The 13,790-nt window shown below is 42.7% G+C and overlaps 1 protein-coding gene across 2 annotated transcripts in view; it reads right to left on the minus strand.

The window, feature by feature from the left end:
- The window catches only part of Fyb2 (FYN binding protein 2), a 106,031-nt gene that overhangs the window by 5,164 nt on the left and 87,077 nt on the right, over nucleotides 1-13,790 (minus strand). Inside the window, exons 12-16 of one of the 2 annotated variants that reach the window (XM_041652956.1) lie at nucleotides 11,778-11,841; nucleotides 10,651-10,749; nucleotides 9,096-9,127; nucleotides 7,348-7,408; nucleotides 321-407 (exon numbers count right to left, since the gene is read on the minus strand). In XM_041652956.1, coding sequence (XP_041508890.1) covers nucleotides 321-407; nucleotides 7,348-7,408; nucleotides 9,096-9,127; nucleotides 10,651-10,749; nucleotides 11,778-11,841 — 343 coding nt within the window. The remainder of the gene's footprint in view (nucleotides 1-320; nucleotides 408-7,347; nucleotides 7,409-9,095; nucleotides 9,128-10,650; nucleotides 10,750-11,777; nucleotides 11,842-13,790) is intronic. The other variant, XM_041652957.1, reaches the window with a different exon arrangement.

The following is a 13,790-nucleotide window of genomic DNA, read 5'->3' on the forward strand; positions in this document are numbered from 1 at the left end:
AGTCCTAATTGGTGCTCTAGTCAATCTCTGTCCTTCTGGAGGAATGCTGCTGTGGCCACAAAGACAGGAAGACTGGAAGGCCATCTTTGTTTGCTAAGGGCTACCTCCCATGCTCTCTTCTTTCTCATCACGGGGGAGTAGGAAGGAGGTTGAGATGAATGGAAGGAACCGTGTTTTTATACCTTTGTCTCTCTTAATCCTCTCAGTTTACTGTGAAGCAAGTGTTGCTAGTTCTTGCTGCAGACAAGGAACCAGAAAATCAGACAGCTGGTAAGAGGTGGAAACTGAGCGGTGAAGTTGGGAGTTCACTGTGTCCTTACCTTTTGGATCCATTGCTGCCCTTTTCCCCTTTATTCCCCTTCGATGTCAAAAACTTAGGCTTCCAAGTTTTTAGCTTATCTTCATCTCTGAAGAGAAAAATGTTTTGATCAAGTAAATTAAGATTGAACTAGTAAACATTTACAGAATCACCGCTGCTTTCTAGGTCAGTGACCAAGGTGGTTTAAACATCATCCAGAATCTGTTTCCATACTCACAGCAAGGCTATATGGTGAGCATCTTAGGCCTTACAGGCTGCCTTCTCTATAGCAACTCAGCTTCACTGCTGTGACTTCATTTACAAAAACAAATAGCAGGCCACCCTGGCCCACAGGCCTGAATCTGCTGGTCTCTCATTTTAGAGGCCCAAATTTGAAAACAGAAACTAAATTAGCTAGCTTGTAATCATATCTATCTCCTTTCTGAGCCTCAGATTTTTTTTTTTTTTTTGGGAGGGTCCTCTAAAGTGTAAATCCTACCAGTAAAATTGCAATTCACCAGTGGCTAAGGATGCACTTTACCCCGGTAGGAATGGCTAACATCACCAAAAATTAATGCTTGTGGGAGTACAAAATAGCATAACTATTATGGAAATAAGAATGGGGTTTTCTAAAAAGTATCAAATAACCCAGGTATAGGGGATATACCCAAGGACTTCCTGTCTACCACAGTGATCTCTACACACTCTCTTCACAATAAGAAGGAATTGGAACCAGCCTAGGTATCTACCGACAGACGACTGAATAAAGAAAACGTGGCACAGGGGCTGGAGGGACAGCGAAGTGGGAAGTGGTTAAAAGCATGTGCTGGTCTTCCACAGAACCCAAGCGCAGTCTCCAGCTCTCAGCTGCCTGGAACTGTAGTAATAGGAGTGGCGGGGCTGTGTTCCCAGCACCCCAGCCGCCTGCTCGGCTAGCTTATGCCCCGAAATAATTACATGGACACTGTATCCTTTTAATCACTGCTTGGCCCATTCTCTTCTAGGCTAATTCTCACATATTAATTTAGCCCATTTCTAATCATCTGTGTATAGCACCCCAAGGTGCGCTTACCGGGAAGATTCTAGCCTATGTCCATTCTGGGTCGGAGCTTCATCCCGGGAGCAGGGCATGGCGTCTCTCTCAGGCGTCTGCTCCCGAGAGGAGAGCTGTCGAGACTCTGAGCTCACTTCCTCTTCCTCCCAGTATCCTGTTCTGTTTTCTCCTCCCACTTATCTTCTAACCAATAAAATGGGCCAAGGCAGTTCTTTTATTAGCCAATGACCTTCCTCCATCATGGAACTCTGGGTCCAGGGGATGCAGCACCTCTTTAGTTCTGAGGGCACTACCCTCACATGCACACAATTAAAAACAGTTGTTTTTTCTAAAATGGGGTACATATATACAATATAATTTTAGCTGTAAATAAAAATGAAATTTGTGGGAAAATGGATAGGTCTGGAAAGTGTAATATGAAATAAGGTGACAGACCTTGTTTTCTACCATGTGGATCCCAGTTTGTGATGTGATATGTGTTTATATATAAATAAATAAACATGCACGGAAAAGCAGATATTATAGAATGGTTGGAAATATTTGAGCATCTATTAAGTCTCCTGCTGCTCATTTTATATAAGATAACTCACTCCATTTTCATATGACTACTTGCTAATCCTCTGGCCACTCTAAGTTCTCCAAAGAAGGGAAAGGGGTGACCAGAGAGCTGGACAACTCGCCGTGGTGGCAGAAGAGGTTGTGCTGCCCAACGTGGGTGCACATTTATGACTCCAGAGTCCATAGTCTTTCACCATGCTACTACTCCAAAATGCCTCTTCTCTAAGTTACTGGGGTGTCCATCATTGATACGAGAAAGAAAGAAAAAAGGAAAAACAAGAGAATCTCCCTCTACCAACCATCCAGATGTCTATAGTGCTGACATTCCTAAATACTTCAATAGCTGCCCTGGGAAGACTATAAACACAAAGGTACATGTCTGAGAAGCTTCACATTTTCATGGACGTTCTGTTATGATTCCCTTCAGAGTATGCTGTCTCAGGAACTGGACTCAGGGCTTGAATGTACAAAGTAAGCACTTTGTGACTTAAGTATATCCCAAACCTCAAACTATGTGGCCTAGGTAGGCCTTGAACTTGCTACTCCCCTGCCTTAGCCTCTGCTACCAAGACCACCTTTCCTTCAGATTCTGGTCATGGGGGCTCATCAGGAGAGGAAGGATTTAGCCCCTTTCAGGCAATGAAGCTGCGACTGAGAAGGTGCAAGGCCATCAGGACTTGGTGGAGACCTCCCCCTCCTCAGTTTCGCCACCCTCTGGAGCCTGGAAGAAGGCTCTCACCATCACTTCTTTTCTAACCGCTGCACGTGTGCTCAGTTGTCTGCCTCTGCTCTAGCCCACAGAAGGTGGGACTCGGACATAGTCCACCTGGGTCTACTACAAGTTGTGCACAATCCTAGGCACAGAACGGGGTTTAGTATGCACTGTGTGTGAAACCATTTAAAAGGAGCTGCAGCGTGAGTACAAAAGGGAGCAAGCAGGGCAAGCATCCGTATCCAAGCTTATTCTCTCTACTAAGACAATATATCCCAGTCTTTAAATGTTTTAGAGCAGCAGAAAGGAAGAAGAACTAGAAAATGCAGCTCCGTTCACACTGCAGCTAGGACAGAAGCAACCATGGAAGACAACAGAGAGCCTGGAAACAGACCTTCAGGAGCTGAGAACCTTGGTGTGACAAAATGGCATTGATGGGGAAAACGAGACCATTCAATAAATCATGCAAAGGACATTTATCCATATAGAAGAAAACAACTGGTTACCCCTTCATTGTAAACACAAAATTCAAAAGATACTTGATGCTCCCTGGTGGCCTAGTGGTTAGGATTCAGCAGTCTCAACTACCAAGGCCTGGGTTCAATTCGGGGTCAAGGAAGCCTCTCTTCTGCAGGGCAGTGGTGGCACATGCCTTTAAAACCAGTACTGAGAACTCAAGAACAATGGCAATGGGTTTCTGATCCTACTGCACGTACTGGCTTTGTGGGAGCCTACGCAGTTTGGATGCTCAGCTTACTAGACCTGGATGGAGGTGGGGGTTCCTTGGCCTTCCCACAGGGCAGGGAACCCTGATTGCTCTTCGGGCTGAGGGGGGGCGGAAGAGGGAAATGGGAGGCGGTGGCGGGGAAGAGACAGAAATCTTTAATAAGTAAATAAATTAAAAAAATAAAACCAGTACTTGACAGGCAGAAGCAGAGGCAGGGGGATTCAAGTTCAAGGTCTATGAGTTCAAGGCCAGTCTGGTCTATAGAGCTAACTAGTGTCAGGACAGCCAGGGATCCACAAAGAAACCCTGTCTCAAAAGCCAAGAAGAAACAAAATCAGTTCAGGTGCATCTAAGGCCAAAGTTTAAAAGGCAAAGCTATAACTTTTAGAAGAGAGTATAGGAAAATGTCAGATGAGCTAGGAGAAAGTTCTTTAGAAGATATAAAAAGCAATAGTAAAAAAATGATAGTTTAAAATATATTAAGAATTTGAAATCCTATTTGGAAGATTAGAAATGAACTTGAAAAGGCTAATCAACAGTTGGAGAAGATACTGTGGGAACTGACAGGAATGTGGGAAAATAGCTGCGTCCAAAACCAAATTGTTTTAAAACCTAAGATGAAGAAAACTACCAGCAACACAAGAGAAAAACAATCAAAAGCTACAACAGACTCCATAGGGGGACGTGAGTGTGGGGCCCGACGCTGAAGCTTGTTAGCCATGCCAGTTACTAGAACGGTGTGATACAATTACAGACGCCCAGTCTTCTCTCTGTTCCGTGTGCTAACATGGGAGTCAATGCGAACCCTTATGTGCTAGGCTGGCAATTGTGAGTTTATACTCCACATGTGGGCTGTATCCCCCTTCCAAGTGCAGACAGGATGCATCAGTCTATGTCTGTGGAAGTGCTTATCACAAACATAAAGTCACTCAGGAGCTAAGTACCGACCGATAAGAGAATGGGTGAGTTCATGTGATACACACATGTACACAGAGTCTTAATCAAAGAGCAGGAAAAATGAATTATGGTAGCAAAACAGTGGATCTGAGAAAAATCAGGCTCAGAATTCTATATAAAGGATCAAATCATTTTTACAATGAAACAGAATTTTTGTCATCTATAGATTATAATTCGATTAATCTGTTTTTGTCTTGAACAGGAAAAGAACAAAAGCAGGGAAGGCACTCACCTTGGGTGAGGCCAGTGAGCAGGCGAGGGGTAAGCACATGGTGACAAGGACAGGGTTGGCCATATTCTGCTGCTTGGCTAATACGGGGACAGAGTTGGCTTTACTGTACTTTATAACTTAATTTTACAAACAATTTATTTTTCAAGGAAATATTTTCATTCTTTTAACTTGGTATGACAGGGCTGTTATCTAAAAATTCCCTGCCTTCTAATCTCATGTCATGCTACTTTGGCTTCTTTTCTGATTGTATGCCTTTTGCTCCAACAAACTTTCATTTGATTTTTTTTTTTTCAGACAGAGTCTTACTATGTAGTCCTGACTGGCCCAGGACTCGCTGTATAGATCAGACGGGCCTCAGACTCATAGAAACCCTCCTGCCTCTACCTCTAGAGTGCTGGGATTAAAAGCATGCACCACCACACTTATTCCAGAAACTTTGCAAACACAGTGTGTTCCATGCATGTGGCCGTCCACTAACCTGCAGCCTCTGTATCTCACCTCTCCTCTTGCCCCCAGCCTCCGCTTGTCAAACGTTACTATGATGTTTCACTGCTTCAGTACAGATGCCAACACTCCAGCAGACACTAAAGCTACCATTTTGAGAGTCCAGATTATTCTGAGCAGTTCTATAACAAGCCCACTACATTTTTGAGTCAGGCCACATGACTGAAAGATCTGAAGGTCATAGGTGTAGGAACACAGAGTTCTGAGACTAAGAGAAAACAGTTAAGAAAATGGATTCTTGCAACTATAAGGATAATGGTCTAATAAAAAGGGGGTACCTAACACAATTAGATAAAACCTGATCTACTGTAAGTTAATATCAAACATGTCTCCATGCTTACTATGACTCAGAAAAAAATCTGACCTTAAAATATAAATTTTGATATTATGTCTATCATGACTATAATTGAAGTCTTGGGTATAGATAAGGGAACACTTCAAAAAAAAAAAAAAAAGATGTCATCATGCCTGGGGTATCACACCTGTAACCTGAGCAGCTTGGGAGGTGAAGGCAGAAGTCCAAGGCAACCTCGAGTGATTTGTCAAAAGCCCAAGTAAAATAAGGGCTGAGTAGAGTGCTTTCTACACACCTATGTCTCCTTTCAAATATTCTGGCCCAGCACAACCAACTGCAAACACAGAACTATAGGCTTGCTTGTTCATTATTTACTGAACAAAAATCACCACACACACACACACACACAAACCTAGATTCTGTCTTGTCTGTGAATTGCTCTACGCCCAACATCTGGCATAGAGTACATAATCAGTAAGTATTTGTTGAATGAATTAATGATGTTGAACACATGAAGGTTTGAAATGTTCAGTGGTTTTGGAGTTCAAGAGCCTCCCAGTGGTGTAGAATGGAGAGAGCACGGGGGGGGGGGGAGGCCGAGGGACCGCCTCGGGCAGTGAGAACTTCATTTTGAGAATGATGCATAACCACTGAGGGTTCAAAGCTGGTGACTATATTTGTAGCTTTGAGACTTCAGAAAAACAAAGCTGAAACGGAAGAGAAATGGCGACTCGGGAACTTTTGCAGGAATCCTAGAAGCAAAAGTGGGAATTGTGGCTGTGTGGTGGGGGAAGAAGCGAGAACACTCAAAAAACATTAAAACAAGGACTTGGAAGGGAGGGCAGGAGATTGGAGGAGCTCGGGGATATAGCATAAGAATGACTCTGTTTCTAATCACTAACAGAGATTAGCAGAAAAGTTTGGACAAAAAAAATTGGTATTCTGCATTATTACAGACCTCCTGAGCTTAGATAGTGTTGCCTTGCAGGATTACTGGAACTCAGAAAAATATCTGACCTTAAAATATAAATTTTGATGTTTTGGTTATAATTGAATCTTGGATATAAGTGAGAGAACAGTAAAAGACCTACAGAGGTGAAGACTGGGAAATCACACCTGTAATTCAAACTACTTGGGAATCTAAGGCAGCAAGATCCCAGGTCCAAGGCCAGCTCAGACAACTTAGCAAAACCCTGAAAATGAAATAACAAAGGACGAGGCTGTGCAGGATGCTCACTTAGCGTACACAAAACCTGGCATCAATCCTTGTCCTGCAAAAAGGAAAAGCAAGAAGTGTACGAAGGGAGAATAAAGCTGTTACAGGACATCCGAAGAACATACAACACGCTAGGTATGGATGGTTGACCCAGAACTCCCATAAAGCTTAAGGAGCCAAGAGGAGGAACATGAAATCGTTACCTGGAAACACAGGGAGAGCAGGACCCTTTTCCCCTTTAAGGATGGCATAACCAAAATGTTAAAGCACTGTAGGAAAATCCAAGTATGGAATGTCTCTTGGTTTTAACAAAGAATTATTAGTGACCAAGACCCCAGCACAAGTCCAAATAGAGTGAGCAGGGACAGGTAGATGAAAACGAAAGACCACCATCACCGGCTGCTTGGTGGAGATGGGAAAGAAGAAGCCGCAAGGGGCACTGAGGTAAGAAAGGCTTCCTTTCTACAGGTGACAGTGACTTAGACCTTGGGAACGGTTCTGTCAAACAGCCCGGGCTACCCTGTATTTTGCAGTGTACACAAAAGATTAGTAGTTAAATGTGTTGACAATTCCAAGTCTCCAGACTCCAAGATTAGAAACAAAAACACCCTGAAGCTCCTATGTCTTTGGCTCCGTACCACTGTTGGGATGCCTGGGAGGGGGGGAGGGTGTTTATTGTTTTCTCTTAGGAAATGTCTGTCCAGTCTCCCAGGATCTGGCTCTCTGATGTATTTAACAAACACCAGGCAGTGGCTGGTGCAAGCAGAGATGACCAGTGAAGTGAACTGTCTTACTTTGATTCTTTCTCGCTTGTATCCACGTCGTCGTAGATGATGACGTCCTGAGACCCAATACCTAGGGCACAGACAGGACAAAAAAAAATACACATATATTAGGTATGATTTATACACTCCAGCTTTCCACATTATACACAATGACCTGATTATCCAGATGCACCCTCAAGCCTGTTATCTGATTACAGAGACAGGCGGGAAGAAACTCAACAGAGGGAATAAAAAGCAGGGCACTCTCTGATCGCCCAACCTGCATGTGCATGACATCAGCTTGATTTCGTTAACATGGTAAGCTGTCCCCATTTTCTGGAACTGAAAAATAATTTACATTGCTAACATATTGAGAGGGCTTTTCTTAATATCCAGTGGGGGCGGGGATGGTAATGTCTTTGCTGATGCCTTCCTAACACATACAAAATTGTATTGGTTGGAAGTGATTGTCCCTTTGCAATATTACTGTATTACACTGAGTCTGCGTTAATACAGAATTCATAATGAGACATTTCCAGCTCGTAATGTTCGCACTGCCATGCAGTATAGAATTCCATGATTTTCAGATGGTTCGCCATCTGAACAAGTCTGGGACAGTCTGATATACTCATGATCCATGTTCAATCATCCACAGTCACTCGTAGTTCTAATAATTTATCTCAATACCTTTAAGCTTTGGGGGGGGGTATAGTTCAATATCACTTATTTTGGTGCTTTAGGAAAGAAAATTTAAGACATCAAATCTGTTTGGATTTTAGAGTGTTTGCATACATACAATGAGATATGTAGAGACAGTATCTTGGATATAGCAGCCGAATATAATCTTGAAATTAGTATAATGTTCCATATACACTTAATACACATATCCCAATGGTAATTTCATACAGTAGTTTACTGTGCCTGCCATGAGACACACCTGTCACATGAAGTCAGGTGTAGAATTTTTCAATTATGGTACTAATAAAAAAGTTTCAGACTTTGGAGCAATTTGGTTTGTGGATTTGATTAGGGGTAATCAATCTGTAAGATGCATCCATACTTCAAGTTGCCTCTAACACTTTTTTATGACACTATCTGGGAGAGCTGCAGTTTTATCACGTCTATAGTAACCTTTGTTATTTGGTGTGGCAGCTTATATTTCTGAACTAGATGCTTGAATCACTAAGTCACAGTTACAAACAGAAGTAACTTTCCTGCTAGTGCCCGTGAACCTAAAAAATGAACAAAAGGCACACAGCCCTCTGTTGTTGACAGATCCCGTGGACTGGACATGTATCGAGGGCCGTGTCAATACATGACATCTTTTATGTCAGCCATTGTGGTGACTTACACAGTGTTGTTTTAACAACATAGTAAACAGTGTTCCAGTAACCCATTCCTTTTCAGTTAGTGTGCAGCCTGCAGCATGTCCATACTTAGTTTACCATGTTTTAATCTGGCTATCAAATCCACCAGAGGTATGCGAACCAATGCAGAATGTCTAAGATTCATAGAGTCTTGGGGACAAATCCCAATCACAACACACAGATGTGGGTCCTAGAGCCTCCTATAAAGACAGCAACATCTGCTTATGGAAGTGCCAGAAAAATGTTTCTCATCTCTCCAAAGCAGGAAGTGCCATTGTTTTAAGATATTCTGACAGCTCCAGTTGTCACTGGGGAAGCAGGAAAGATTACCAATGCTCTTCTGCTGCCCCCTAGCACACCAGTCCTAACGACAACAATATCAGTGGACAACATCAAATAAAAGCTACTTACCTAAGTCAGGCAGTGACATGGAAAATCCATTGCTAATGGAGAAAAGACAAAAAAGGTCAAGGAACAAAGTTATGCACAATTATCAGATATATCCAAAATGCCATCCTGATGGCAGGTACCCTAGTCCAGATGGTACTGAAGTGAGACCCTTGCAGCTCTGTTCTGATTGGCTCTACTCCATTCCAAATGAGTGCATTCATTCCTGTGGACTGCCTGTAACCCACTTGCTAACGAGAACGCTCAGGCTGCCTTGGAATCTTCTACGATATAGTCAGATCTACTGAACAAGTGTGAGGATTGAAGAGAAAGAACAGTGTACAGGTGAACTAATTCATGGGGACTCCACAGACTGCAGCTCATCTGTATTTTATAAGCAAAAGGAAGATGGCCCCAGAGAAACCCAGGTCCGGTGGAAACATAAGATGGCAAATTTCTCAGTGGGAGAGGACATGTAGCCCAGCTAGATTTATTTTTCCTCTTCTCTCATTGCTTAAGAGGTCATGTGGAAAGAGACGTGTGATAAGAAAAGGGAAAGGAAAAATATAGAAAAAAAGAAAAAACCTATTTATTTGATGCCTTTAATTTAAACTCAGAACTACAGGTATTTTTTTAGGATCCGTGAGCCAGGCCATTATGCTGGGTGAGTAAGATGATTGGATAGAGTTTCTGTCCTGAAAGGAGACAGAAAATCAAATCATAGTCTCTTCTGCTGTCCAGACTGACTAAGATATAGTGCCCACACTCCTGTCCATCGGATCTCTCAGGAGATCTATTTCTAGCAGACGACTGGACTTAAAATCACAAAATTCCAAGGCTTTGTAATTGGGAAGAACCTTAGAGGAGAATAGTTTCAGTCCACCTCAGTGCAGGTGGTGATCTTGGCAAATTATTTTCTAGTATTCTCTAGTACACCTCTAGACCTGTCTGTGTTGATATCGTGCAGAGAGGCCTGGCCCCAGAGATCATACAGTCCCCTTCCATTGCACCCATGAGGGAAGCACGGTCCCGTGAGCTTGAATGGAAGAAAATCCTGTCTCTGTCACTGCTGGTTAATTTGGAGCCTAAGACTAATAGTGGAGGTTACATGGGGACTGGATCTCTCTAAGTCCGAGATTTTAAGATACACCGGCCATTCAGCAGACCAGGTTCCCCCCACCCACATGATACCCAGATTGCTGCTTTCAAAAGAGACAAAGTAAACATGGATGTGTACACATGTAAGATCACCGGAGATTGTGGAGCCAAGAGGACATGAAGACCACTGGAGAGTGTGTGGCCAAGAGGACACGAAAGGATACAGCTACTAACATAATGATTCGTGATTACGACATGAGGGGCTGAGGATGGCTACAAGACTTTTTATTCTGGATCTTGCTTGCCTATACAGTAACTTTTTTCTCATGAGTTTTTTAGGGTGTTATGTGCTGGGGCCTTTATTGTTGTGGACTCTGACGCACTTGTCACCAGTGCTGAGACTCGGATAGGAAACAGCAACCATCCGTCTGCAAGTCAGTGTTGCTGATAGCGAGGAAGAAAGGCTAAAGGGACTGCTTACCTGACGTTTTCTCTCGACTTGGCTTTCTTCATCCTGAATATGCCCTTCTCTTTCCTAAAGAGCTGCTGCAATCTTCTCAGCGCTGTCCTTCCATCTACACTGAGAGGAATGAGGAGATAAAACAGCATGGCATTTGAGGATTGGGACAGAGTGCTGTAGATTATCAAGGACCAGAACGCCAGTCTCACGTCCAAAGGAGACTCCCTTGAGGAAGGACAAGGGAAGGCCTCAGCAATAAGGAGTGAGGTCTGCTGAGATCCTGATATGAGGCATATCTGAGGCAACCATGGAGAGAGTAATTATAGTGTGTACAAACATTCATCTGCCACAAATAGTGTTCATTTTTGTAGAGATTATGAAGTAAAATCTTCCTTTCTGAGGAGAAAATAACTTGGGGAAACACTCCAAATGGGGCTAGAGACACCTCAGAGAAGTGCTGGCTCCAGGAATTGCCATCTCTGGTCCTTAACTGTCTCCAGTAACCGAGTGTACAGCTGCGGTAATGTACTGATGGGCCAGCTGATGCCGAAATTCTCAACATCCTTTTGACTTAGGAGGATGGAGTCAAAAGGGAGTTCACCCACATAACCAGCCCAGTATCACTGTGCCCTCAATCCCCAGACTCCTCACTGGGACTATGCTCTTTGCTTTCCCTTGCTCTTTTTAGGTAAGACTGGCCAATGTTGACCATTTGAACAAACATCATTTGCAATACCAGTGAGTAAGTTCCAAATCCTGGAGTCTGTCTGACTAACTCACAAAGACCAAAGCTAAGTTATATTTATTGCTTTGATCCTGGAAAAGCAATTATAAAGTCAAGACAAATTCTATTGTTATTTGCTTCCCCTGTCTCAAACACTTCTTAACAAGCAAAAGCTCTTTACTCTTGAACATGAACATTTTTCTCAAAGGAGAAAGCAATAAATCTTCAATCTTATGATGTATGAGTGCACACACTGATGAATATGCTGCCAATGACAATGTAGTATTTCAATAGCTTATCACCACTCCACATAATCTTCCCTCAAGGATGGTCGTGAGAGATGGGGCTACGCCTCAAACCCGGGCTTACTAGGTAAACAGGAAACACAATTAGCCTACAACTTAAACCTACAAAAAAAACTCACTCTGGCTTTTGGTCATTATTCTTTGTTTTGTAGATGTCTTCATACATTTCTTCACTATTTTCTTCTGAAACCAAAGAGCACACAAACAACAAAGCACTGTGAACTGCCAAGTACTTTCAACTCTCTCTAGTTAAGTCATTTTTGTTGAAATATATGCCTGTTTTCATAAGCACGTGGTAAAAATTCATAAGCATCTCTAGAGATCTGTAGACTCGAGAACAGGGCACGTCTTCTGCGTGTGATTCCATGTGGGCTCTGGTTCAGCCAAGGGCAACTGGTTTCTCGACAGACACATTCCTTTCCCTCTCTTCCTTCCCACAGTTAGCACACAACAGCTGTCATCTTCTGTGCGTGAGACAGCGTGCTACACACTGGGGAAACAAAGGAAAGCCCACGGATACTGAAGAATGTCTCCCTTTGCACCAGCCTAAAGCGTAAGATTAATATACACAGGTTGTAAGCTTAACATATGCAGGTTGTATATGGAAATGGAGTCCAGAGGAAATGGTATTGGGTTCAACGTATAACTATTAAAGTTTCAAACTTGACTGGAACACAGTGAGTATGTGGAGTTCTGGAACTTCTCTCTATGCTTCTGCACCTCTGTTCTCTCATTAAAAAGTGAGCATTGTACATACACAATGTGTATGTAGATATATCTGTTTTTTGAAAGCATAACAAGTCAATAAAAGTTGAAGGTTATTGTCTTAGTGTGTTCATGAAGCTACCAATAAAGTTGAAGGCTAAAAAAGGTGAGTATTGCCGGGCGGTGGTGGCGCACGCCTTTCATCCCAGTACTCAGGAGGCAGAGGCAGGTGGATCTCTGTGAGTTCGAGGCCAGCCTGGTCTACAAGAGCTAGTTCCGGGACAGTCACCAAAGCTACAGAGAAACCCTGTCTCGAAAGCAAAAAAAAAAAAAAAAAAAAAAAAAAAAAAAAAAAAAAAGGTGAGTATTGAATTTAATGTTCTCTAAAATTATTCCTATGTGTCAAATTTCTGGATTTTAAGGAGCCATCCCAGAATAGTATTTGATTAGTCTCTCTCTCTCTCTCTCTCTCTCTCTCTCTCTCTCTCTCTCTCTGTGTGTGTGTGTGTGTGTGTGTGTGTGTGTATGATATTACAAAGAGAGAGACTGTCTCACTCTTCAGCCCAGGCTATCCTGGAACTCACTGTGTAGGTCTAAGCAGGAAATGGGAAAGAAGATAGAAGAAAAGGGAAAAAGAAGGAAGGGTAAACAAAATTATGGATGTCTTAAAAAAAGAAGATATGAAAACCTGCTATTTTATAAGTTATTAGAAAATACTACCAAAAACTAAGTATCCTCTGTAGTGGTTTGAGAATAGCCCCCAGAGGTCTGTATATTTGAATGCTTAATCACCAGGTATTACTTTAAAGGTGCAAACACCTTTCGGATGGCAACTGCAGAGGCAGAGTTGGCAGGGGAAACCTCTTAAGGAGAAAACTGAACACAGTGTGAGATGGAGCTACCCAGACATAGGAGAGAGGGGAGGCCAGCCAAAGCCTTCAGGCCAGTGGTCCTTAACCTGTGGGTCATTCCCATTCACCATAGTCACTTATCAAATATCCTGCGTATCAGATATTTACATTATAATTCATAATAACAGCAAAATTACCATTATGGAAATAATTTTATGGTTGGGGGTCACCAGAACATGAGGACTTGTAGTAAAGGGTCACAGCATTAGGAAGGTTGAGAATCACTATTTTGGGCTATATTGATATTAAAAGCACTAGGAAGTTGGGGCTACATACTCTGCAGAGGACCCAAGTTCAGTTCCCACACCCACATCAAGTGGATAAAAAAAGCCTGAAACTCCAGCTCCAGGGAATCTAACACAGCTGGCCCTCACGGACACCTGTGCATTCATGCACACACTCCCTTACCCCCTTTCACTTATTAATTAAAAATGAATAAGTACTAGGAAGCCCGGATAGTACTTTAAATAAAATCATACACCCTTTATCAGTCTTGTGCAGTGAATTCACCCCAAA

The sequence above is a fragment of the Microtus oregoni genome, unplaced genomic scaffold (genome assembly GCF_018167655.1).
Source record: "Microtus oregoni isolate MIOR12 unplaced genomic scaffold, Mior012 000005F_ref0000423, whole genome shotgun sequence".
NCBI lineage: Eukaryota > Metazoa > Chordata > Mammalia > Rodentia > Cricetidae > Microtus > Microtus oregoni.